Source organism: Pezoporus flaviventris, unplaced genomic scaffold (genome assembly GCF_033815535.1).
Source record: "Pezoporus flaviventris isolate CSIRO_AGI_PZ_B2104156 unplaced genomic scaffold, CSIRO_AGI_Pfla_v1 ptg000213l, whole genome shotgun sequence".
Lineage (NCBI taxonomy): Eukaryota > Metazoa > Chordata > Aves > Psittaciformes > Psittacidae > Pezoporus > Pezoporus flaviventris.
The window spans coordinates 4,194,399-4,220,459 of record NW_026892761.1 but is presented as its reverse complement, the minus strand read 5'-3'; the positions used below and the strand labels follow the sequence as shown (position 1 = coordinate 4,220,459).

At 55.7% G+C, this 26,061-nt stretch overlaps 1 protein-coding gene across 11 annotated transcripts in view; it reads right to left on the bottom strand.

Annotated features, from left to right (window-relative positions):
- Window positions 1-26,061, bottom strand: part of CHD6 (chromodomain helicase DNA binding protein 6) — a 69,803-nt gene that overhangs the window by 4,097 nt on the left and 39,645 nt on the right. For 5 of the 11 annotated variants that reach the window (XM_061441787.1, XM_061441794.1, XM_061441788.1 and 2 more), the window contains 30 exons: window positions 25,894-26,011; window positions 24,499-24,585; window positions 24,102-24,251; window positions 23,675-23,796; window positions 22,834-23,077; window positions 22,217-22,393; window positions 21,382-21,525; window positions 20,733-20,988; window positions 20,060-20,270; window positions 19,374-19,569; window positions 18,731-18,895; window positions 18,213-18,392; window positions 17,716-17,826; window positions 16,551-16,753; window positions 16,251-16,450; window positions 14,609-14,768; window positions 14,094-14,183; window positions 13,142-13,245; window positions 12,368-12,497; window positions 12,062-12,122; window positions 11,319-11,376; window positions 10,477-10,696; window positions 9,241-9,449; window positions 7,374-8,927; window positions 6,696-6,844; window positions 6,218-6,424; window positions 5,126-5,572; window positions 4,280-4,471; window positions 2,545-2,664; window positions 1,399-1,503 (listed from right to left, as the gene is read on the bottom strand). In XM_061441787.1, the coding sequence (XP_061297771.1) occupies window positions 1,399-1,503; window positions 2,545-2,664; window positions 4,280-4,471; window positions 5,126-5,572; window positions 6,218-6,424; window positions 6,696-6,844; window positions 7,374-8,927; window positions 9,241-9,449; window positions 10,477-10,696; window positions 11,319-11,376; window positions 12,062-12,122; window positions 12,368-12,497; window positions 13,142-13,245; window positions 14,094-14,183; window positions 14,609-14,768; window positions 16,251-16,450; window positions 16,551-16,753; window positions 17,716-17,826; window positions 18,213-18,392; window positions 18,731-18,895; window positions 19,374-19,569; window positions 20,060-20,270; window positions 20,733-20,988; window positions 21,382-21,525; window positions 22,217-22,393; window positions 22,834-23,077; window positions 23,675-23,796; window positions 24,102-24,251; window positions 24,499-24,585; window positions 25,894-26,011 (6,370 nt within the window). The remainder of the gene's footprint in view (window positions 1-1,398; window positions 1,504-2,544; window positions 2,665-4,279; window positions 4,472-5,125; window positions 5,573-6,217; window positions 6,425-6,695; window positions 6,845-7,373; window positions 8,928-9,240; window positions 9,450-10,476; window positions 10,697-11,318; window positions 11,377-12,061; window positions 12,123-12,367; window positions 12,498-13,141; window positions 13,246-14,093; window positions 14,184-14,608; window positions 14,769-16,250; window positions 16,451-16,550; window positions 16,754-17,715; window positions 17,827-18,212; window positions 18,393-18,730; window positions 18,896-19,373; window positions 19,570-20,059; window positions 20,271-20,732; window positions 20,989-21,381; window positions 21,526-22,216; window positions 22,394-22,833; window positions 23,078-23,674; window positions 23,797-24,101; window positions 24,252-24,498; window positions 24,586-25,893; window positions 26,012-26,061) is intronic. The other 6 variants (XM_061441791.1, XM_061441792.1, XM_061441795.1 and 3 more) reach the window with 6 other exon arrangements.

Here is a 26,061-nt window from a genome sequence, read left to right as displayed (position 1 = left end):
AAAACCCAGCGGCCACAACCAGGCGAGACTGTCCAGTAACACAGAGCAGCTTCAAACTCCATTTTCAGCATTCTTATCACACACATTTAGACATTTCCCTTTGTGGCTCCCTTGAGTTTCAACACTGCCGTTCTTTGAGCCATTTCCAATAATAGATTTAGGTAGGAAAAGTAGTTCCCATTGACACCTGCAGTGCAGAGCCTGGAATCGGATGACCCTGCAGGCTGCACGTCTACTGCCCAAAGAGGGAGAATCTTCTGCTCTGCTCCCACTGGCACATGGGAGAACCAGCATGTGGCCACCACTGTGCCTGGGCTCCATGGGGCAGCCAACCCCATGCTCCTGCCTGCCCAAGCATCCAGAGCAGCCGGATGTCCCTCTGCATGCATGTGCCGGGATGGATGCACACTGCACTCGCCCGAAGCAAAGTGCGGATGGGGCTCAGGGGTGCGAATGCTCACGGGCATGCAGCGGGTGCCCGGGGTGGTGGCCAGGCACACAGCTATTCCTATCAGCAAACAGACCATTCCCTGTGAATGAGGGTGAGGAAGAGCTGCCAGCTCACACAAGTCCAGCTGCCTGGACGGGGAGCTGTTCCCTGGGGAGTGGGACAGACCATGCCAAATCTCCAGCGCTAATTAAAAGTGATTTTGAGAGCAGTACAAACCTCGTAAGCCAATTGATTCCCCTTCCATCCCCCTGCAAGGGCATCACACAAACCACGGCAGCCCCAAAACCAGGGAACAGGAGAGAGGGAGCACAGGGAAAAGTCTGGGTAAGGCCAGCCTGCAGGGTGGGGAAGGGAGATCCAGCAACAGCCATGTGCCGGAGGGGACATCTCTCCTCTTCCTCCTCTGCCACACACTGGGGCAGGGACTGGCGTGACAAACAGCGTGAATGAACGCGGCGAGGCTCATCTTCATCCTGCCCCTCTCCCTGCCAATGCCTGAGCCTTCAGGCCTGGTGACCAGGCCCAGGGCTGCACAGGCAGTTTGCAGGAGCTGGTGAAAAGCCTTTGCTGAGGGTAGTTTTGAAAATTTGACCCATGAGGATGTGTTTTGTCCACTCCCTGACATCCAGCACCCGCATTACTGCTCCTGGGACATTTCTATTGCCCCTGCTATTGCTAAGCATCCCGAGCCTTTCTGGACAGCCACCCTGTGGTGCTGAGCCCCGTTCCCAGGGCATTGAACCCCTGCTCTCCTCCATCCTCTGGCCACGCTGTTGAGCTGCGGCAAGTGCCCAACCTCCCTCTCTGCCATGCGAGTGGTCCCGGTGCTGCCGGCCCTGCAGCTCTCCCCTCCCAGCTCCCAGCTCCTCACTGGAGAAAGGTTGTGGGGATGGGGAGGGGAAAGAAAAGATGACATGATACAGATTTCTCCAAAAGCTCTAACTTACTGAAAGCTTAACAATGTCAGCCCAGTCAGCTGCAACAGCATACTCCAAGTTTGCATCAAGCCACCTTGGCAATTCCTTCAATGCTGGTGCCGTGGCTCCCCCTAACTATAAAACACAGCACAAGGATGACCTCTATTGCAGAAAGAGTTATGTAAAATAATACAAGAAATATGATTACACTTCCCCTAGCTCCTTGTTTTGGGCTGCAATTTGGCTGGGGGAGAGGCTCTTCCCTTGCTACACATCTTTGCAGGACTCGGTATGCGCCTGCTGCCTCCAGACACACTGTTCAAGGGAGAGAGGGCAAGTTCAGCCTCTGTGGCCCATCCCATCGTCCTCCCCATGAGCAAGTGATGGGGGCAGAGCTTCTCTAAAAGACACGCTCAGAGCCAGACAAACCCACCCATTCACCCAGGTCTCCAACGGCCATTATGGGTGTAACAGAGGGGAACACAGACATGGCTGGAACAGCCTCTTTCTGCCTCACTCTTTAGTTTTGGGTTTAGATGTGATTAACGTCACATCACCTTCTGACCTACTGCAGTCCTGGGCGTGTTTAAGAACTAAATTTGGTGGAAAGTATCCCTGAACATCCCTTCTCATTCAGAGAGGCGAGCATCAGTGCACTGGGGAGTAAACGGCAGACAAGTAAATCCATGCTCTTTGCTCAGTAAGCAAGAAAAAGCCCTTTAAACCCTCCACTTCCTGCATGTGCAGCCCTTGGGTGGGTATTGGTGTGCTCTGCCTGCACCTCGTAAGGAGGAACAAACTAAAGATATCTGCATGGCAGTATTACAATTTGTAGCGTACTGCAGTGAATCCAAGGGGAACAATCAAATCTGGAACACAAAGCACCAGCCAGGGCTGTGCTGATGGTGGCTTTAAAGCCAAAGGCTGAATCCCTTTGCCACTGCGGGGTCTGTGTGCCCTGGCAAGGGTGAACGCTCAAGACTTCCCTTTACGCAGAAAGTCACTCATTGTTCAGGTTTGTGTCCCCTTGGGCACACACATCACAGGACAGTGTAGATCAGTGACGTGCTTGTCCTTTCCATAGGCTCCTCTGGATTAATCTCCCCCAGGTGAGCTCAGGGTGTGCTAAGCATCGCAAGTTACCAAGGGCAGAGCACAGAACAGGCCTTCGCTTACCCGCCGTCCGGTACCCTTATGTACCACAGGCACCCGCTCCTCTCCCGAGAGTGAGCTAATGTCCAATTTGCTGGGGTCCTTGCAGCGTTGCCTCCTCTGCTTGGGCTTGTCTGAAAAACTCTGGAGTGCAAACAAGACAACGTTAATGAGACTGGATGGCTTCATGAGCCTGGGCGGCCACAAGCCCTGCAGGACTGCAGCATGGATGAGCTCCTGAGGGACAGAGGGTCCCTGCAGCCTTGGCCGGGAGCAGCGGAAGCGGCACAGGCTGGTCTCTGCCACAGGGCCAGCTCCCAAATGAGCACTATGGATTTTTGTACATGTAAAGGGGTTTTTGTGTACCCCACTTGGACTGCTCCAGCCCTTTCTAATTCCCCTCCAGTCCTACAACTGCCAATTGATATATGTGCATCTGTAAACACAGCGCTAACCACAGCTAGGAAAGAAAGAGAGAATAGGTCTGCGTGTGCCATCTCGTGTCAGTCTGACATCTGCTCATCTGTTCTTTGGTTTACTCCTATTTCAGCTGTTCCCACAGCAGAGAGGCTGCACCGTGTCTCTTTGGGATCAGAGCCCTTCAGGACCACAATGTACAGAGTTAGAGCTGAGTTGTTGCATATCCCCTACCTACACTGAGTCCCAGCATCAACGCGCCTGTGGGAATGAGGCATTATAATGAACTACTGCAGGCTCTCATTCCTGAGAGTCAAAGAAAAGCCCCCGAGCGTGGTCTGTCCTTCAACAAGCTGAGCTGCTGCAGTGCCCCAGAGCAGCTTCCAATCAATCCCACCTGGAGAGACGACACTAAGGCCTTGCTGGGGACAAGAGGTTCACCAGTAGCACAGCCAGACTGGGTGAGCTCCACTAAGTCCCCATGGAAGGCAGGATGATGGAAATGCACCACCACCATCTGACTCCTCCTTGCAGTGCTCCTGGGAGCCTGGCCTTGGGCACAGAGCTGCCCATGTCTCCAGACTTTGAAAAGCAAGGGCCATTCTGCCCGAGCAAACACTGGTCTCCTCATCTCTTATCTCTAATGAGCTCCAAATCACTACAGGCTTGCATGTACTCCAAGCTTCAGGGAATCCCTGCCTCAGGCATACAATCCTCCAGGACCAAGATGCAGTCTTTTATGTATTATTACAGTTCCTACTCTGTTTTACAGCGTGTACTCTGCCTACCACATGGTCTAATAGGCTAAATAAGCTGAAACCTGGAGCAAACCAACCTATAAAACCAAGAGGCAGATGCTTATGAAACAATAAGAAGAACCAGACAGACTTTGCACCCCACTTTCTTACAGCACCCACAGCCATGCAACCTTTGCAGCCAGCAACACAGCCACTCAGTCCAGTTTTTAATATGAAGAAGTTTCCTTTTGTCTGGGAACCTTGTTTAATACAACAGCACTGCCTAAAATGAGGCAGAGGGAGCAACGCCGACAGACCTTGAGCATCCCAAATCTCTCTTGCCATTTTTCTCCCCACCTTGGCACTTCTGGAAGACACTGGCCTAATAGTGTATTAGGCAGATGGATGCATTGGAGGTGGGGCAGAATAATGCAGCTCAGCAAGTGCCTTTCACTGCAGTAAAGTCCTGCAGACAGCCCTGATGAACACCACGAGCCACGGTATAGGGAAAAAGCCCTGAACTTAGGACAACCACAGAAGAGCTAACGCACAGGGCAGCACACAGGACAGACACACACACACGTGCCACCGAGGGCCACCCTTACTGTGCCAAAGCCAGGAACTTCGAGTGTGTAGTCGGACTGCTGACGGAGCCAGTCGAGGAGACTCTTATTCGGGACAGCCTTCTCTGCTTGGCTGCCTGCAGCTGGGACTGGCTGTGGAGTTGAGGTAGCAGCAACCGGCCCATCGGGGAGGGGACTGTTCTGAGGGGGCTGCGGCTGGTCTTCCTGAACATCCTGGTGTGGAGGGAAGAGCAGAGGGAGCCCATCAGCAGCATGTGGTGATGCACACAGACCCAATAAGAAGAGATCTGCTCCTGTCACATAGATTAATCCACGTATTCCCCAGCACCTGTTCCTTCAAGCATCACCACCACATTACACTTGCGCTCTGTCCCCAGCACTGGTGGCATGAAAGGCAAAGAGAACTGGGAGATGCTTCTAAACTCACCTTGAAACACCCTAATCACCAGGAAGACCAACCAGATCACTTCTAAAATTGGTCTAGAGGGACTGGTCTTGCACCCAGAGCCCCATTCTTCTTTGAGCGGATCCCAGAGTAGAAGGGGAAAGGACACAGCAGGCTCTTGGCCATATGTCCAATGCAGTCAAGGACCCTTCCTCATGTTCTCTAATCCTAGACACTCCCTGAAGTGGGGCAGCTGCTTTTGGTAACACTTAGCAGGACTCAAACACTCCAGAGTGCTGCAAGGCAGAAGGAAAACTTCCCTTCCTCCCTGAACTGATATCTGCTCCTGCCTGCTCCAGCACAAGCCAAGCTGTCCTGGAGGAAGTCCTGCACTGTTGTGGGCAGCAGAGCTTGTAGGGGAGCACTGGACTATGAGACAAATCGTGCTGAATCCATGTGAGAAGGGGGGAGCATCAACCCACCTGCAGCCTGGTTGGAAGAGGCCTCTCCTTCAAGAAGATGAGGTCCATCCCTTCTACATTTTTTCTCCTGCCCCGTCTCCTCCTCATGGCAGCATCATCTCTCCGGAGGCTGCCATTCACTATTTGTCCCGTGACAGGATGGATTAACCCTGCCTGGAGGATGCCAGACAAGTCCATGCCCAGGGAACCCTGAAGGGTGTTCACAGTCCCCAGCTTGGTCATGTTTGTATTCAGGGGGAAAGGAGAGGAGTTCCCCGGGGACCCGTCAGAGGCTCTGGACAAGTCCACTGCTGTGTCGCGCCAGCCATTCAGCACAATGGGTGGATGAACATGGGCTGCTGTCAGCTGCTCCAAGCTCCTCTGTTTGGCATCTCTCTCCATCTCAAATTCATAGGGCCTCCTGTGCTTCCGCTCATCCTTTGCAAAGGCAGGGGTCAGGAAGCCTTCCTGTGTGTATCAAAGCCACAAAGATGGTTACAGCTGCTCACACACTGCCCAGGGATCACAGCTCTTAACACTGAGCTAAGTCAGGCTCTTCTGCCTCTGCAGAAACCCTGAAGGATGCCCTTCCCTGGGCACATCAACCTCTCTTTCCCTCTGTGGGGATGGTGCAGGAACACCCTCACATACACTTTGATCCCCTACAGTGCTGGAACCCTGGGTGCTCCAGGCTGGGTTCCAGGCCAGCAGCTTCTCTTTTCATGGTGTCCAACAGCAAGAGGAGATGGGAGCTGGTGATTAATGTGGCAGTGCCTTCTTGTGCACCTACTGTTTTGGGACACCAGGGCAGTGTCTCCTTTTTCCCCTGATCATGCTGTGGGCTCTGGCACTGACTCTGGAAGCACTTCTACAGCTACAGAACAGCTGTCTTCCCAGGAGGGAAGCAGGGCTCACAGGGGACTGAGAGCACAGGAAGCTTACCAGGAGCTCCCAATGAAGAGGACCAAGTGGCTCAAGCCACGTGTTATACAGCGCAAGTGGCACCAAAAGGCAGGGAGAACCCAGATCCCTCTTGGAAAACTCTTGACCATTTCTAGGCAATTCTTCACCCCAAAGTCCCAAGCCTGTCCCTGCCCAATGCCCCCCCCATACCTTTTGTACCTGTGAGATTAACACCCCATTATTGAAGCTGGGGTCAGAGGCTTCTGACTCAGCAAAACTGTTCCTGCTGCCGGCATTGCTGGGTACCGCTGGAGCTGTCAGCAGGGTCGGTGTCTCAAACTGCTGGCTGGAGGAAGGCCACTTGCCCTTCAGGATGGCATGGCAGATGTTGTCTATGCGGTTGATGATCACACGGTCCTGCAAACAGAATTGGATGGTGGCAGGCTAGGATCTGAATGAGTGACTCAGGATTAAAGACAAACTCAGTTGACATGACCTCAGCCTGGCAGAAAACTGCTTTGGGGAAGGCATGTCCCAAATGGGTTCTTGGGAAGAGCACCCCTGTTAGAGCATCCATGGGGAGACGTATGGGGAGGACCAGGAGGCAGAGCTGGAGGTGTGTGAGCTGCTGCTGGCCAGGACCACGCAGTAACACTTGCAAGACACACAGTGTTAATTTTAAACTCACTTTAGGCCACTCAGAGAAGGAGTAAAGTGTCTTCTCCTGCAGCAGCTGGGCTATGGTCGGTGCCCGGGCATCCTGAAGGTCATCAATCTCCCCGGGCAGGACAGAAGCAGAACTCTTGCTCTCTTCCTCCATGTACTTCTCTGAACCATCTGAGGGACCAACAGAGAACAGAGATCATCACCACCCTGCCTCTCTTGCCCTACTGAGGCAAGAGCAACTCTTCACCCTTTCCCACCCCAGCACCCAGCTGGCTCCACAAGGGTCCCTTTTCCCAGCCAGCCACCAAGAAATGCATCAGCCCTGGCTCATGGCAGGCAGCCCGCACTGCTCAGGAAGGGCTGAGTCTGGGGGGACTCTGCTGCAGTGGCCACCATCCCCATACCACAGGCTCCCACAGGCAGCTTTCTTTTCTGAAAGCAAGTGCTTTCAGGCACTGTCCTGTGCCAGGAAGGGAAGGGTGTCCTACGGTCCATGGGATGCTCATGGCAGAGGGGCTGCTGGGGCTAACAGTGGGTGGCTGTGGCAAACACAGCCACAACCCTTTGTTCCCCAGTCACACCAGCTAGAGTGAGCCCCTGGGGGCTCAGCACCCCCAAGGCTGTGGCTCTGCTGGGAGGTCAGCAGGTCCCTCCCACCCTAGAGGTGACTGATTAACAGAGGGAGCTCTTAGGAACATACCTTGACTCTGGCTGCTGCTGGCTTTCTCCCCATCATGCTCTTCTTGCTTCACCCCCTGGGGCTCAGGGTGCAGGGCATCTCTGTAGCCTGCCTGCCCCTCAGCCCCTCGGCCCCAGGCTTCCACCCCAGCACGGGGGTGCTCTGCCCCTGGGCGCCCCAGCATTGGGGCAGGCAGGCTGAAAGCCTGGCCATGAGCCTGTCCCGGTGAGTGCTGCAGGGTGCTCTCCTCATCCAAGCCATGGTCCTCCCGGCCCTCTGTCCCGGGCTCCCCCAGCCCTTCGGGTGTCCCCAGCCCCAGGGACTCTCTCTCGCCATTCACATCTTCTGGGCAAGTGTCCTCGGGTGTGCGGAGGCCAGAGCTCTGCTCCTCACCCCCCAGTTCATTGGCCTCAGGGTCACAGCCAGCCCTGGTTCTGGGAGCACTCAAGATTTCTACAGCATCTGCTGCTGCCTCAGAGTTGTCATCATCCTCCTCTTCCTCCTCATCTTCCTCGCTGTGGCTCTGACTTGGCCCTGACTTTGCCTCCATTCCTTTCTCCTGCAGCAGATTGATGAACCTCTGCTCAGGAGGAACCTTGATTTCATAGTTACGAAGAGTGGGACTGTAGAGCCCCATGCTTATGACCCCTTCCATGGCAGCGTGCTCAGGCAGCACTGACGCAGGGCTGGTGAGGTCTCCCTTCTGCTGCAGGGCTTCACAGAGCTCTGCTGGGATGCTCTGTGAAGGGTCGCTTTCGGGGGTAGAAGGTGAAGGCTCAGCTTCCTCGTTCTGACTGTCCATTCGGTCACAGCCCACCTGCAAACCCTCTAGGAAGGGAGTCTCTCTCATGGCATCAGCATCGTAGCTGGATGGATCCTCGTCCCCCTCCAGCTTGCCCTCAGAGAGTTTAGCAACGCTGCTTCCAACATCTGGGCAACTTGGGCTGTCTCGAGCAAGGGAGCTTTGCTCACTGTTACAGGCCTTCTCGTCGTACATCATGCACACCAACGAGTCCGGCAAAGAGCTCTCGTCATAGTTACTGGACATGATGTCCTGGACTTTAGACATGAAGGTTTCACAGTTTGCATCCAGCGGACTGCCCCCAGCCTGGGACATCGTATTGTCTACAGCTTCCAGCTTCATCTGACCCTCGGCTTCATTCTCCAGGGACTCACAGGTCCGGTCCACCTGGCTGTACAGAGGGGAACTGTAGAGTTTGGAGTTAGTCTGGTAAAGGCAGCACAGGGTTTCTGGGGCTGGGAGCCCCGTTCTTTTGTTCTGGGCATAGTTCCTGTACGCATCTAAAAAAGACAGCTGGGGGTCATTCATGATGTAGTAGTCGGTGCGATTCAGGCCGTGCTTGGCGGTGCCGATGAGCAGGTCCCGGTCGTGTTTGCCACACTCCCACCACACAGGCAGGTAGAGGCTGGGCCGGCACAGCTTGAGCCGCTCGTGGAGCTGCGGACACTTGAGCACTTGCTCGCGCACCTTCCGCAGCAGCTCGATGCGATACAGGGTCCTGGCAGCACGCTCCTCCGTGATGGGCTCCACGTAGATGTCAGGGTCTGGGGGACCTACAGCAGGGATAGAAAAGCCAAGGCCACGTTATACACATCGATGAGAGGTACTCGGAGCAAGGGGAGTGTTTGCAGTTGAGGCTTCTTTTCCCAGCCTCAGCACCTTCCATTCATTTGCCACCAAATGGATGGGTGGGTGCAAACTGCCTTGACTTTAGCAGCTGGACCAGGAGCAGCACTTGACTGCCTCCAACTGTCCCTGAAACCCTTCCCTTGCTCTCCTGCTCCACAAGAGCAGTGGGACCATTTCTGACCTATGGCCATGTGGACCTACTGTTACCCCTCCACAGACCACGAAATTTCCACTCACCATCCTCTTTCCACAGCGGGAGACCACAGACGTTCTTGCACATGGCCACAAAGCTGTAGAAGTACTTCTCCAGGCTTTCATCTGTCTTCTTCTCCAGTCGAGAGATGGCTCGGAACTGAGTCCAGTCAAAGATCTTTTTCTCCTGGTCATAGATAACCCCAAAGGAGGAGACGGTGCGGTAGAAATCTGCCTGCTCCCTCCTGGTCCACCTGTGGGGTATGGAGGAGACATGAACACCACTGAGATACATTCTGGTCCCAGTGTGGGCAAGGCACCAGGCAGAGGCTCAGAGAGGACTATCTAGTTACTGCCTATCAGTTTTGGAGCAGCTGCCAGGAGAAGCACACTAGGAATTAGAAAGGAAGGTCCTGCAGACACAGCTCTCATCCAGAGGGAAACTGGGACTGGGGTTCATTGCTGTAAGGGTCGCAGTATCCACACATTCTGCTGACCCCTGTGGACTCCTGGGGTGGGTGCCAGCCCCTCCCCACTGAAGGAAAGCAACCATGCTGCTTTCAGGGGGGCTCAGTTACAGCACTGTTAGAGCCCAACTTTCACTCTGGTTTGGACCCTGTGAGCTTCCACCTCGTGCGAATCTCTCCAAGGAATGATCCAGGACAGGGATGGTGAAGAGTATCCTGGACAAATGCAGCCCTGGGGCAAACAGGCCACGGAGAACAGAGCAGGGTGCAAACTGCAGGACAAGAGCAGGAACAGGTCATGGCAGGGAAAGGTGAGTGCCAGGAGGGTCCCACCATCTTTTCATTTACTGGGATACAAACAGAATGAGAGCAGAGCACCACCAGGATATGCCATGGGGCTCCCAAGGCCATGAGCAAGAGCCTAATTCAGTGGTGTGAGAGACACGAGGGTCAAAAAGGCTGCACACACAGGCTGTGACAGTGCTTGTGTGTCACCCCTCAGCCACAGTGTGTCCCAAGCTCACAACCCTGCTCAGCAGCACTGTTCTGCTGGGGCTGGAGGTGATCCCTGGCCCAGCAAATGCTGGATTTGATCCTGGGGAGCTGTCTCCTTGCTTCCTTTCACCATGTCACCAGTACCATGAAGGCTGATCCCTAGCTAGCCTGGCTGCTGGAGCCACCAGGCTCCCTTGTGCATGGGAACAGCTTTCCCTGCCCAGCAAGGACCCCCATGCCAGCCGTGGTGACATCTACCTGGGCGCAAGGATTTCGACTGGCCTCAATCAGCTCTGGAAAGGACATTCTGCTGCGTTACCTTTTCTGCATTTCTTTGTTCACAGAGTCCATCTCGGAGGCTCTCCGGAACATCTCGTCCTGCAGCCAGTATCCATGGTTACCAGGCATGAGCATCTCAGCACGCGGAGGCAGCTCTTTGCGGTTGCAGCGCTGGTAGACGGTGACAAGCCTCCGCAGTCTGGCTGTGAGAGCAGATGAGACAGGCCAGCAGGATCTGTCTGAGTCGGAGCCATCCTGGGCTTCAAACATCAGCAAGGACATTAGTATTTAATGCACACTCAAAGCCATGGGGTCCCGCATCCCTCCAGCCCAGCTCTGAGAGCTCCCTCCTGCCTCTGCCCTCCCACAGGGGATGCCGAGAATCAGTCATAACTGGGGGACTGTGGTGACCATCCCTGGGCCTCTGCACCCCAAAAGCTGCTGTCTCACAGCCTCACCATATCTCAGCTTCCTTCAGAGAGGCAGAGATCAGGGTAGGAATGACAACTCCAGGCCAGGCTGTGCATGGGAGAGGACTGCAGATGCCTGCTCAGCAGCAGAGCCAGCCAGCCCATGCTATCTTCCAGCAATGCTGAGACCAGCATGCTCATCTCACACAGGCAACTGCATGGACAAGGGCAGGCGAATGGCTTTGGGTCACCCCTGACTGGCTTTGGTTGGGACCACCTATTCAGGAGCCTGGCTGCCCTGCCATAGACATGGGTCAGACATGACTCCTCCTGCCCAGGTTAAGCTACCTCACCCATTATCACTAACACAGAGCAGTGTCCCCCCAGCCCAGCAGTGCCCGTCTCAGTGCCCCGGCTGTGCCGTGCCAGCCCTGGGAAGCCCTGCACGATGCTGCAGGAGACACGGCCTCACCTGCCGCTGGCTCGTCCCGCTTCTCACTGGCTTCACCCACCCCAGCGGCCACGATGTCCTGCAGAAGGAAACCATGAGAGAGGGCTGCCAGCCCCGCACACAGCACCCCGTACCCACAGCCACCCAGGTTGAGGGTGACAGGACAGGCAGAGCTGCGTGTCCTGGGCCCTAGGGCTGCGGTTAGGCTGCCCTCAGCACACACAGGGGAGGTGACAGCTCAGAGGGGCAGTTCTATCCGTTTTAAGCTTGGAGGGGAGGTCCACCACCATGACACAGGCTGCAGAGCCACTGCCCAGGACAGTTAAAGTGCACAGCTTCTGCTGCCCAAATGAACTCCACACCCTCCTGTGCTGCCTTGTTCACTGCTCTTCCTCTTTCCCCATGGCCATTCCTTTTAGGACACCACCAACTCCTCTGCCAGGGCCCCACGTGGCTCCTGAAGCTGAGTATTGAGATCCAGCCCCCCTTGGCCATTCCCAGCCAATCCCCCTCAGCTGCCCACAAGGGAGATGCTGCCCAGGTCTGCAGGAAACACACAGAGGCAACAACAGAAGCTGAGATGACACAGACTGCAGGGCAGAGCCCACGTATGGCACAGCAAAGCCGGCACAGGGCTGGGTCACCTCCAGTGGAGGTTCCCCAGTGCCTCACAGCAGAGCTGATGGAGCCAAGCCTGCAGCACAGGGCAGGAGGGAAGGCCTGGCGGCAGCAGATGTTCACTGATCACTGTGAATCCCACTCACCTCCTGCTTTGGCAGCCCTTCCAGCTTTTCTCCACTGCCCTCTTCCTTCTCCATGCAGCCCCTGGGTAAGAGAATGAATTAGTCCCTGGCAGCAGCAGCACAGCACCTCTGGCTGTGCCACTCATTGGCAGGAGGGAGGAGAGAGTGGTGCTCATGTTTCATACTCCCCCTGCTTTCTGCCTTGCCCGTTGTGCTCTGATGCAGTCTGCTTCCTTCCTCCCCCCTGCACACAGCCCTCCCCACTGCCAGCACAGCCCCAGGAGTGACCCAGGCAGCCCCCAAGAGCTCTGCTCCATCCCTGCCCACCTTTCGGCAGTGTCCTGAGCCCCGTCGCTGACACCCTGCTCCGCAGAGAGCAGCTTCTCATCCGGCATTCCCACCTTCTCCAGGAAGCACAGCGCCGGGTCCGCCCGCATGGCGTTGTACCGCTCGTAACCTGCCAACCACCGCGGCCCATCAGCAAGGAGACAGACAGCACAAAGCCAGGCCTGAGCCTGGTTCAGGAGAACCTCCTGCTCTGTGGGACACAGCTCCCCATGTGGCTCTCACTCTCTGGGCTGCTATGAAAGCAATTCTCACCCTCAGAAATTCAGAACACTTTCCCCAAAGCTGCTAATTGCTCCACAGCCCCTGGGCAGCAGGCAAAGAGAAAGGGCAGCCTCTCCATCCCCCACTGCAGAGCAGTGCCTGGAGCTGTGCATAGCACCCAAAGCAGGTTGTAGCCAAGAGAAAGCAGCCCTGTGGCTCTTGGAAGCCAAAGGGGGACTTCAAGACAAGGCTGGGGATGCCAGGAGAGGCTCTGTGCCTTCCTCCTTGTCCTCACGTGGCAACTGCATGCTGCTCCTGGAAAACCAGGAGCCTGCTATGAGACCAGGTATGGCCATGGTGGGCACTGCAGTGTGCCTGCCCCACCATCTAAACAAGGCAGCTGTTGGTGCCTGGGAGAGCTCCCATTGGCCCTGTGTGGCTGTGGTGTGTGGCTACAGCTCTGCCCCTTCACACTGATGTGATGTCCCCTCCAGGTGCTCCACTTGGGTCCCCCTCATGCACTGGCACCGACCAGACAAGCTGGGTACACACCGTGCTTGAAGACACCGATGAGCAGGGATTTATCGGCTTCAGCGTTCCACCAGTCCACTGGGATCTCCACATAGTCAATGTCCGGCAGCAGCACGTCCAGCTCCCTGTGGCAGACAAGGTAGGAACACCCCTCTATAAGCCTCACAGAGCTCACTGGGCACTGCTGGGCATGGGCAGCAGGAGACAGGAGCCATCACTTGCTGGCTGGGGGACAGCTAATGCAGGCAAGGCTGTCCTGGGCCCCACACGGCCTGGTGTGCACATCACATCTCCCTGGGCTCAGAGAGCTGCAGCCCTGGCTCCACCACCACCCACTGCCATCCCCATCCTCTGCAGAGATAGGGAGGCTGCACAGCCCCTCTCCTCTCCCCTCCCACCCAAGCAACACCAAAAGACTGGAGATCCTGTCTGATGTCAACAGCATCTCCTGGGGGAAACCACTTCAAAGCCTCAGCCCCAGAGGAACAGCATGTCTGGTGGGGGTGGGCTGCAATGTCCCCTCCACAGACTGGTGATGATGCACCTGTGCTGGGGAAGGCAGCAGGCCCTCTTCTAGTAAATTAAGCCCAGCATATCACACTTCTCTCCAAAGCAAGGAGAGCTGAGTCTTTGCAGGAAGGACAGGAGCAGGCAAGCTGCAGGTTCAGTGGCATTAACAGAGCCTGTTGGCCCCTTATCCTCAGTGCTGGGAAGGGACTGCAGGCCACAGCGATGGGGCAAGCTCTGCTCCAAGGCCTGGCCATGGCAGCCCTGTTGAGGTCCCTGCTCAGGCAGAGCTGCCCTCTAAGGATGAAGCTTTGTCTGAACAAGACGTGGGGATTTGACCACAGGATCTGAACCACCCGGAGCTGCAGTGAGCGCAGATGTGCTGGCCCAGATGGCTGCAGCAGTGCTTGAGAACTGCCAAACCCTACCCAAGAAGTACCACAGGGGTTCACTGTAAGGTACCAACCTGGCAGGGGTTCCCTCGAAGGCTTTGTCCGCAGCCTCCCCCAGCACTTCAGCCTTCAGGTAGTAGAGCATTCGCACCCGCAGCAGAACCCTGTGCAGGAGCAGCAGAGAGGAACACACGTTAGCATGCAGGTGCTCAGATGCCAGCCTAGGGCCTGGTCCAACAGCCCTCACCAGAGTGTTTGCAGGGGATGCTCTGAGGGTCAGCAAGGCCAGGGAAACCTGCTTGACACCACATTTCCCTGCACAGGAGGACCTACTATCTCACAGCAGGATGGGCACCAGCCACGTGGTCACACCACAGTGCCCAGCCCTGTGATCTGCTGGGGCTCTGCAGCCAGAGGTGTGCTGCTCAGGATACAGCTCCTTTTAGCTTGGAGGAGCATCCGAGAGCAGTCCAGCAGCTGGAGCACAATGAACCTGCATGGGCTGTGAGCCCTTCACAGCTCCTTCCCACCCTCCCCATGCTAAAAGCCCTCAAGCCCATGGTTTCCACAAGCTGGCTCCTGCACTCACTTGTTGCAGTGCTGTTTGAGGTGCTTCTTGTAGCTGTCATCATGCAGGACAACCTCGGGGTTGCAGGTGGCAAGCCAGTCTGCATTCTTTATCTCGGGAAGAAGCATCTGGTTCTTTGTCTTCTTCCCCTTCCTGCCTCTGGGCACTGGTGCTGACAAGCCTGTAACAGCAAGTGGCAGTCAGTGAGCACTATGGGCCAGGCCAGGCACCACTGCCATGGCAGGAGGGCTGGAACCAGATGATTTTTAAGGTCCTTTCCAACCCAAGTCATTCTATGATCATACAAAAGCATGGAAGGGACCTTGGTCCTGGGCACAGCTCTTAGAGCCTTACCCAGACACTACAGCCAGCTCTGAAGTTCACCCTATTGGACAACACAGTGATCTGAACAAGAGGTCAGACAAGAGGGGGCCAAACGATCAAAGACCAGAAGTCAGTCCTGATGATCCGATCTCTTAAGGGTTGTTTCCTATTCAGGAGGAGGGCTGCAGGATCACTGCAGGGGGCATTTACACTTGGCAAAGACAGCGAGGGGAAAAGGAGCACAGTCCCATCAGGCTGACAAAGATAAAATGAGATTGGGTGGCTGGAGCTGAAAATTAAACACATTTTCAACCTTGAAATAAGATGCAATTTCACAGCAGAACATGGAAACAACTCCTGGTTGATGCCTCCCTGGGCAGCTGCTTCTGAGGCAGGGCCTTGTACATGTCCTCTCCTGCCTATGTGTGTAAAGATGGACAAGGGCTCCAGCCTGCTGGGGCTCTGCAATGAGCACCAGGGCAGCTGTCTCCAGCACTGAATTGGCCTGATGACCTCTGGTCAAACTCAGCCTGTTCTGGGATAGAAGGCAGGATGGGGCTGGATCAGAGCAGAGCTCAGAGCCTGTGTGCTGTGCTTGCCCTTCACAGTCACTCAGATAAAGATTGAGAAGGAATGGCCCCAGGATGCATGAGCACAGGCTGGAGGTTGCTGTTGCTTCCTGCACATCAGGGAAGCCTGGATCCTGGTCATCTCTCTGCAAACACGATTGGTACCTCAGTCTTCTTTGTGAGCCACAGCACAGAGATCACAAGCACCCAATGAGCAGCACAGAGCTGTGGAGCTCTGACCACTCTGAGGAAGGGCCATGGCCTCCCCCAGCCGGCTCTCCCAGCGCAGGCCACAGCCCTCCAGCTGATCCAAGGAGCCAGCACCAGCTTCATATCATTAAAGAAAAGCCACTGTGGCTGCATGATGCTGTTTGTATGGTGGGCTCTATTTGCTGTACTGCTCCAGCCCCAAGGGATGCCTACAGAGAACAGACGCTGCACTGAAGGCAGAGAAAACTCAGCAGTGCTCACTTGAGAGCGGGATGGCATCTCTGCTCCCACCACAAAGGCCCTCTCTGCACCATCCATGGCACTGGGAGGCAGGAAACAGCCTTCCCCACCCAGTCAACCCCTGCTGCTGGCTCTGAGGGTCAGCGTGGAGGTCAGTCCCATGGCAGCCGCCTCCTCTGTGAGGTGCAGAGAGAGTTGTGGTGCTCAAGCACAACTGTTTGCTGGCTGCTTCAATCAGCTCTGAATTCTTCAGCCTCGGTCCTACAGGCTGGCACAGCGGCAACGGGTAGAGGTGCAACAGCAGAGAGAACAGGCAATACCTGAGTGATTCTGCAGAGCCTGGTTCTGCCCGTCCTTCGTTGGCGTGATGAGATCCCAGATAAAACTTTTGATCTTCTCATCCCCCTTGTAGTGTTTGACGCAATAGACCAGCAAGGCCCGACAGATCATCTCCATGTCCTTCTCATTCAAGTGCCACTTGAACCGCCCATGGGTCAGGATATCTTTCCAGCGTCCCCAGCTGGAAACAGCAGGAATAGAGAGAGCGTAAATACACCTGTGCAACTAGAGACCTTTCCAGCATCTCCCTGCAGGAGCTGCCTAGTGGGGGTGAGACTCACCCGAATATGAGCAGGTTCTTCTCCACACGGAAGCACTCAGCCCGCAGGTACCGGCGTGTCTTCTCATTGAAGCGCCGTGAGCGTGTGGGTCTCTCATCCGAGTCACTGTCCAGCTCGGAGAACTCCATCAGCTCATCCTCTTCAAAGGAGTTGTAGTGTTTGGTTTGCTTCCGCACCCGGGGCCTGTCGATGACCAGGCTCTCCTGTGAGGTTCACAGAGGAGAACGCACTCAGGTATGGGCAGAAATACCTGCCTCCCATCAGGGCACAGCATGTCTTCTCCTCCACGCTACCGCTCTGCTCTGCTTACGCCTCTGTTTCCCAGCCCTGTGGCTAGTCATCACCTTCCCAATAGATACCTGCTCCAAATTACCTGTGTGAGACAATTCCTGGCCAACCCAAACTTCAGTCTGAACAATGGCAGGGTGAAAATCATGCCTTCTGGATTCAAACTGCTGACAACCAGCAGCTGATTCAGCTCTGAATCATAGTCCTGGCCCTCCCAGCACTGCCTGCACAGAACGCTGTGCTGGAGGCTGTGTCATTTCTATGCTGGGGGAATAGGTGGGCTGGAAGAGGAAAGGTGGCTTCCAAGAAGGTGCAGGAGGCAGCAGTATGAAATTAGACAGCATGTGCCTGCCTCCTCTCCTTACCCCTGCTCTGCAGAATGATCCGTGTCATTTAGATCTGCCTGGATTTCAAACACAAGAGAAAGACACACACCCTCTCCCATTCTCCCTGCTATAGTGGTGAGCTCTGCAGAGCTGCATGGCCTCCCTCTTGCTGCTAATATCATCTCTATGGGCACTGCTGCCTCAGCTGGGAGAGCTGGGGCACCCAGCACGCTTCACCACCTCTTTAGCCATGGAGACCTGCAGCGGTGGGAGATGGGGCTGCAGTGCAAAGAAATGTGCCCAGCACTGCAACCTCCAGGGCTCAAAGGGTTGGAGCAACAAACTCATGTCAGCAAATGAGGCCTTCTCCAGTGCTGCCAGGACAAATGCTCCCTTCTGCCCCGGGTGCCAGGGCTCACATGGACTTTGGTTTGGCCTGAGCCCAAGGGTTTTTCCCTGAGCCCAGTGGAAGCACACAGCTCCTGCCTGGAGACCACACCACGCAGTTTCAGATCAGCTGTGGGGCACACAGGCCATGAACTGGATCCTACCTTTTCATTCTTGGCATCTGTATCGAGCTCTGCTATCTTGGCCCACTTTTGCCAGAAGTTGGGGTCATCTAAGGAAATGTCAGTTCTGTTTCCTGATGCAACGAAGCTGGCCTGGGAGTGGAAGAAGATGAATGAATAGGGTGCAACTCACCATCCAGATATGCCTTCCCCCATACAGCCATCCCCAACACACCTGCAGCACACAACCTGGCTGCCACAGGGTGTTACACCCCATGTTGACACATGCCCCCAGTGGACACCAGTCGCAAGTGTGGCATGGAGCTGGCTCCTTGAGCATTCTCCTGTAGGGATGTCAGGGCCACACAGTGCACAGCTTCCCATGGCACAGCAGTGCCCAGCTTCGGGAAGCAGAACAGGCAGGAGAGCTTGGCCTCCATGCAGATGTATCTCAACACACAGGTGAGAAGACATCAACCCACCACGTCCCCCACCACCTTGAGGGAATCCCCCTTCCCTTCCAGTGGAGCACAGCTCACCTTGGCAAAGGTGGAGCCCTTCCCCTCGGTCTGGATCGTGATGGTCTGTGTCCTGCGCTGGAGGATCTGATCAATGTCTTCCTCACAGAACTTCGATCCTTCATCCTCCTCATCCATGAGGGCGCCATAGGCACCCTTCCGCAGCAGGTCCTCCACCTCCATCTTTGAGAGCTGCTGAACCTGCCCAAAACATGGGGGCATCACCAACCTGGCCAGCTGCCCTGGGGCACAGCCCTCCCTCTGCCCCAAGCCAACCCAGACCTCCTGCTGCTACAGCAGAGGACTCTTCAAAATGCTGCCTGAGGGACTATCAAGAATGTCAGTCCACGTCACCCAAACACAGCACCACTTGCGTCCCAGGTCAAACAACAGCAATGCCACTGTATGGAAACAGGCCTTCCCTCCCACAAAGCCTGCCCAAGTCTCTGCTCCAGCCTGGCAGTGTCTTGCAGGGAAAGGACGAGAGCTCTCTCACAGCACCTCCCGCTTGGTCCCACTCCATCCAGCAGCCAACCTACCCCGTTGGTGCTGCCCTTGCGGTTGATGTCCTGCAGCACAGCCTTATCCAGGCCCAGCTTCAGGCTGGCCTTGTCGAACATCTCCCTCTCATAGGAGTTCCTGGTGATGAGGCGATAGACCTTCACTGCCTTGCTCTGCCCGATCCGGTGGCAGCGAGCTTGAGCCTGGGAGGGCAGGAGGCACAGTATCAAGCAGTGAGCCCAGCAGCATGGGGACTGTGCACCAGGACCCACCACTCACCCATCTGAGCCACAGTCAGCTCCCACCCACCAGAGCACCCTCACCCAGTGCCTGTGGCCAACCTGGCAGGGCTCCTGGAGCAGGGATCAGAGACCCCTGCACCCCTGGGAAAAGACTCAGGGCTCAGAGTGGAGCCCTGGGTCTCTGCAGATGCAGGGCACCCATCACTTCACCCCCTCCAAAACCACGTATGGTCATAATATTGCCTGGTCTGTGGCCCACCAGTGCTTTTAGAGCCACAGTGTCATCTCCCCATGACATGTCCCCTCTGCCTGCACTCCTGCCAGCTCTCCCAGCAGGACAACCCATCCCATTACAGCCGGAGGCGGCCGCCCTTCCATCCCTGCTGCAATGACAGGCAGGAGCTGTGCTGCAGGATCTCCTGGCTGCCTGTCCCGTTACCTGCAGGTCGTTCTGTGGGTTCCAGTCCGAATCAAAGATGATGCAGGTGTCGGCAGCAGTGAGGTTGATGCCCAGCCCGCCCGCCCGCGTGCACAGGAGGAACACGAAGCGGTCGGAGTCGGGCTTGCAGAAGCGGTCGATGGCAGCTTGGCGCAGGTTACCGCGCACCCGCCCGTCGATGCGCTCATAGGTGTACCTGCTCCGGGAGAGGAGAGAGCAGGGTCACAGCAGGGCCTCAACGTGGCTTACAAACCCCTTCCTGCTCCCTCCCCCAGGCTCTGTGTTGGTACACAGGCAGCTGGGATTCACTGGCAGGACCTGTGCACAAGCGGAGGCTCAGGCCCCATCAGCCTGTGTGCACTGTAGTTGTTCCTCAAAGTTGTTCCTCTTAGAAAGGCAAAATCATCAGGACCTCATGCATGGTGCATGGATATGGGAACCAGGACCAAAGGAAGGGCCTATTTCTGCTTGGTCACTCCTAGGACTAGCCCTGGGCAATGCAAAACGGAGAGGTCAGAGCTCTGGGGTCTCTGCACCCACCAGCAGTAGCCTGTAGCTTGGATCCTTTGATACGTGGGCACAGAATGGCCAAATCCCCACCCTGGGCTGTTGCCCCTCTTGTCTCTACAAGTGCAGGATGGAGGTGATGTGGAGGAGCTGTGGTGAATGCTGAAGCCTGTACTAACCGCCTCTGAATGAGATAGTCTTCCAGGATGTCGAGGCAGCGCACCATCTGGGAGAAGATGAGCACCTTGTGCCCACCAGCAATCAGCTTGGGAAGCAGCTTATCAATGAGCACCAGCTTCCCGGCGGCCTGGATCATCGCCTGCAGCTGGAAGTCTGGCGCCTCTGGGCTGTGTGTTTTACGGAAGTCTTCCAGGATCTTCTCCTCTGCCCCTGCCAGGTGAGAAGGGACGAGAGCTCTTGGTGAGGCTGGCACTGCAGCTGCCCCAGCCTCCCATCCAGGGCAATAGTAAGCCACCACATGAGGAACAGGACCCATGCAGTCGATCAGATCAAGGGAGGTTGGCTAGAGACCACCAAGAAGCCCCTCCACTCCTGTTACTCTACTCCTTCTTCAGAGCTTGGCAGAACAAGCCAGACTGGGAACACCCCCAAACAAAGCAAGCTTCTAAGACCATAATGTGTCCACCAGTACTTGTGGGGAGTTGGGCTGCCTGTGGGGGCAATAAGGCAGATCACTGCATCCTGTGTGGGGCCTGGATGTACAACCACAACCAGCAGCAGATGGCATGAGGACCTGAGCTGGCTGCCAAGCTAGGTGAACACTGCAAGTAGGGACCAGGAAATGCTGCAGTAATATCTGTGCCCCCAACACCTCCTGTGCACAGCCCTCACCGTTGATGAGATACGGGTGATTGCAGCACTTCCGCAGCTCCATCATGGTGTTGATGAGGTTGGGCATATTGTGCTGGTTGGCACCCTTGGAGAGGAAGGAGAAGTTCTTCTCCAGGATGGCCCTGTAGTATTTCTTCTGGATATTGGTCAGCTCCACCTCAATGATGGTCTCTTGTTTGGGTGCCAGATTCTTCTCTACATCATCCTTCAGCCGTCTCAGCATCATGGGCTTCAGGATGGACTGCAGCTTCTTCACCTGCCGGAGCAACAACAGACATTCACTGCCTTTCCTGCATGGCAAGCACACGGTGACAACAGCAGAGGGGCCTGCAATGCTAGAGCCTCCCCACACTGGAAACCCACTACAGATAACCCTGAAGCAGCTGGGACAGAGCAGGTGGGAAAGCCGGGTGAGCTCTGCTGCCCAGGCATGCAAAGGCAGTAGGGAGCCAGGCAGGGAGCAGACCTCTGCCTTGGCACAGGATGGTCTCCTCTCTCCAAGGCTGTGTCGAGGGCTCTGTCACACTTTGTTCTCCCAGCAGAGTCCTATTCACTTCCATGAAGCACACATCTGACAGTGTGCCTGGCTTGGTGAACATGGGTCCCAGTGGCCTGCACTAACAGTCACCAGCATCACTCTTCCAGGTACCTGCTCCTCTGTCTTCAGGTCTCCAAACTCCTCCAGGAAGGCTGTCTCTGAGGGAAACTGCTGTGGCTCCAGGAAATTCAGGAGGCTGAAGAGCTCCTCCACCGAGTTCTGCAGCGGGGTCCCTGTCAGCAGCACCTTGTGCTCCTGGGTACACACAGAAAACAGGTTGAGAGCTCACACCTACTGGCTGGGTCTGAGGGGTCCCAGAGCACAATGCTCCTTGTCTTCCTGCCTCAGGAGCACTCTGTGAGTGCTGCACAGAGCTGAACTGGGACACATCTAAGGGAGTGTCCTGGGAGCAACGACAGCTGAATCCAAGAATCCCACATTGCTCCCTGGCACAAGACCCACAGGCAGAGCTGTGCTGGCACTGATGGGGACACTTGGCAGAGCCCAAGATTCTGTGTACCTGGGGCAGGATGTCCCTCTTCAGAGCTCAGGGAGAACAAAAGGGAACACGGCACAAGGCACACCATGACCAGAGGATGCTGTGCACGGCTGGTCAGCCACTGCTTCCATGTGCTACAGCAGCCTAAGCTGCACTGCAAGGCCAGGCAGTGCTCTGCCTGGCAGTGCACACAGATGGGAAGGCACAGAGCAGAAAGGAGTTTGTGATGGCTACAGGGCACCAGTGCCCCATCAATCAAAGGACCCCCCCCCCCATCACTGGCACTGCTTCAGCAACCTGATGGGTCCTGGATGTTTTTCCCTCTGACAGGGAGCTCTCAGCCCTGACACTGGGTCTGAGCAGTACATGGCAATGGCACCTGACAGCTCGGCATGGCCATCTCTGTCCCACCCTGCTCCCACATGAACCGGTGCAGGACATGCTCACCAGGGCCATGAGCTTCAGCCCCTCCAGGAGTTTGCAGTTCCTGTTCTTCAGGCGATGTGCCTCGTCAATGACCACGCAGCGCCACTGGATCTTCTTCAGCTCCGGGCAGTCAGCAAGGATCATCTCAAAGGTGGTGATAACCACCTGGAACTTGAAGATCCCAGGGAGAGGGTTCCCCTGCGGAGACATAAACCATATGCAGCACTTGACTCCTGCAGGGTGGCAGGATACTATCAGACATACCGTATGACAGTATCAGTGTTAGCATCTGGCTCCTAGCTGGGATTTCCCCAGATTCATCTCTCCCAAGCAGCAGGCAGGTTCCTGCAAGCCTCCTTGTTGGCCACAGGCTACATCTCTCCAAACCAGACACTGCTTCAGGGCAGCAAACAGGCCTGGATAAGAACTGCAGTGGGAGCTCTGCTGCTTTTTCCCCTTTCTGCATGAGTTGGGCCTGTTCTTCACTCATACACAGTGCACCCTGAGCCCTTGACAGCCAAGGGGTCTTAAAAGATCACCTGTCCCTCTTCAGGTGAACCAAAAGCTCCACATGGTTCACAAGTAAAGAAAGCCAGGGCTGGGGAATGCATCCTGGGTGTGCTCTGTGTGTCAATCACCTGTGTGTCCCTGTACACCATCTCGTACTGCTGGATCATCTGCCGGCTGATCTGGCTGCCGTGGTACACGATGGCGTTCATCTCCGTCCAGGTGCGGAACTCCCTCTCCCAGTTGGTGATGGTGGAGAGAGGAGCAATGATGAGGAAAGGGCCATGGATGCCCATGAGGAATATCTCTGAGAGGAAGGTAATTGACTGGATTGTCTTCCCCAGCCCCATCTCATCAGCCAGGATGCAGTTTTTCCTGCAGAGATGGACACAGGCGGTTGAACGTGGCTCTGAGAGGCAGGAGCCACCCTGTCTTGATGGGATGTCACCTACTCCCACACCTCTCTGACCCTGCAGTATGAAGGGTGGGGGGACATTGGTACAGTGGCTCAAACTGGTGTGGGTAAGCCAGACCATCCAACTTCCTGCAAGATGATGGACTCAGTGTGAAGATGCTGTCCTTTGGGGGCACACTAGCCGGTAAACCATGCATCTAATGGCCTACTGCAGCTGAGAACATGCATATCCTGCACTCCTGCCACAGGAATGGGTCACTAGTAGCCTGGCCAATACCAAACCTCAGGTGTATCTTACACCCATAGCTAAGCCCTACTATCTCCAAGACTCATCAGCATTTACGAGGGAGAAACATTCCAGAAGACTCAGTTGCAAAGCTAAAACAAACACAGACTTCCTGGCAGCTGCCTGCCAGCTCCAGCACCGGAAGATCCCGGTGGCTGCTCTGTCAGCCCGTGTTTGTCAGCTCTTCTCCCCCAGCTCATGACTGCACACACCAGGGCCCTACTGCCAGCAGGACATCCCATGGGAGCACAGGGTGCCAGCCCCTCCTCACCTGTTATACCAGTTAAAGAGCAGCCAGTTCATTCCCTCCAGCTGATATTCCCGCAGCTGGTTGCTGTTCTTATACTCCCGGGACCTCTCCAGTTTCTGCCAGGACTCAGATGCTGGGCGCTCCTAGGAGGAGAGAGCAGGACCAAGGTCCATGGAGAGGAAGAAGCTAACGCTCAGTGAGGCCAGACCCTGCTTCTGGGGCTGAGCATCAGGACCACGCTTCAGAACAGTCATTGACAGCTGATTCACAGCAAGGTCCTGGCCTCCAGATCCCACCCTCAGGTCCTGCTAACTAACCCATCTGGAGGGGAGGACACAGGGCTTGCACTGCAGCAGCAGGGACAAGAAGGTCAGCACTGCTGGACCTTGGCAAGACACAGACAGTCCCTGCCTGCCCAGGGCAGCGAGCTGCCAGCCGGGTACGTTACCTCTGGGTACGTTACCATGTGCTTGATTTCTGGAGGGATTTGGAGGGCTTCAAACTCTTTAATCTTCCCTGGGTCGACATCCTCCTCCAGCTCCCAGGTGCTCTCCTCGTAGGGCAGGGAGCACCACTTCACCAGGTAATGAGTCACCTCCTGCAGCACAGACACAGGCTCAGAGACAGGGCAGGGCTCACAGCTCAGTCCCAGCATGCAGGAGTCACAGGACAGTCAGCAGCCCCCATTCAGCCCTGTGCCAAGGGGTCTTCTGGGGACAAGACTCACTTTGTGCAAGGCTGGGAAGGCCTCAGGGAGCTCTGAGATGACACATGCTGCACATCCTGAGTCTGGGGCTCCTGCCAAGCCTCCCTCCCTCCATGGGGCAAGAGATGCTGCCACTCACCTCCCCAGTGTCAGGGTCCTTCGTGTGAGCCACCTCCAGAATTCGATCTACCTCCACATAGTCTGGGTTGAACAAATCCTCATCAGGCTGTGACAGCAAACAGTAAAAAGAGGGAAGTTCAAGGTGATTCCAGGGTTAAACAGATGGTGGGCAGCAGTAAACAGCTGCGGGGCATCTGTCCCCAGGATGCTGCTGGCTGTGTGCAGCACACCAAGTGCCCTGGACACAGGTACATGACATCTGTCTCTAGGCAGGGAGGATAGAGAAGGCAAAGCTCTTTCTTTAGTGCGGTAGCGAGCTCCACATTGCCCTTGCTGGGAGGCAGGAATGTTCTCTCCAGCCCATATGGCCCCAAGGTACACAGCCCTGAGCTGCATGCTGCTCATGCACAGCATCCAGAGAGCCACACACAGCACCCGAAGAACTCCACTCCTCTGCAAGGGATGACACCTTGTCCTCTGTCTCTGCCTCTCTTTCAGCAGCCACCAGCAGCAACTGTTCATAAGGCAAAAGCTCATCCTCCTGCCAGGAACACCATGGGAGGAGTGGGCTTCAGACTAGCAGTGGTCCTCAGAGAGACACACTGTCTAGGGCTTGGGAAGGAGAAAAAACAGGCTTTGATGTTCACAGCTCCCCAAGCCCCAGTTCATCACAGGAAAGAGCATTTGCTCCTTGCTAAGCTGTTAGTGGTACAATGTGTTCCAACACTTGCCTTTTCTTTGCACCCTGGGAAAGACCCCAAACAGTCTTGGGAGTGAGAAACTTGACACACACCCCCAGCTTTCAACTACATCCATAGAGAAATGTTCACAGCCTACTGGCCTCGTTTACACTTGTAAGGGGCAGTTTGAGGGGATCCAACAACTATCTCTGAAGCAGCAAGATAAATTATAGAACACCTTTCATATTAAACAAGATTAATTTGCTTGTAGAGCAGAGCAGGCAGGTATAAGCCCAGGTATTTACAGCTCCCTCTCCCACAGCACCTCTGCTCCACCACATAAGCACCTCCAGCACTCCACGCTGCCCTCCCTCCCATTGAGCAACGCTTCCAGCGTTGCAAGTGACATTTGTCACCCTGCCCATATCTCTGCCAGTGACACCATGGGTGTTCAGGGTGCTGTCATGGCCCCTTGGCTCCAGGATCCCCACCCGCTCATCTTCTTGTGCTGGTTCAATCCAGCCTGAAAGCTCGAGGAGGTGCCATGCTGCTGCCTGTCAGCAAGAGCACACAGGCAGGGCTCTGGGCAGCACCCAGGATCCCTGAGCTACACCCAGCCCTGCATTTTGGACCTGGAGCTGGCCTGCTGGGGCAGGGAGGTACCAGAGGCATCGCTCAGCCCAGGCTGGGTGTGCTGGGGGTGAACACAGCTCCTTGCTGTGCTCAGCTCTCACCTCTGTAAAAATATGCTTCATCTGAGCCTGCTTGTTGCGGAAGCGTTTTATCTTCTGGGAGATCCTGGGGTCCTTCTCCAGCTCCTCCAGAGTTGCCCATTTACAATGGAGGTAGGAGCTGCAGAGGGAAAAAACCAGTATCAATGAAACATGACCAATCCCATCCAC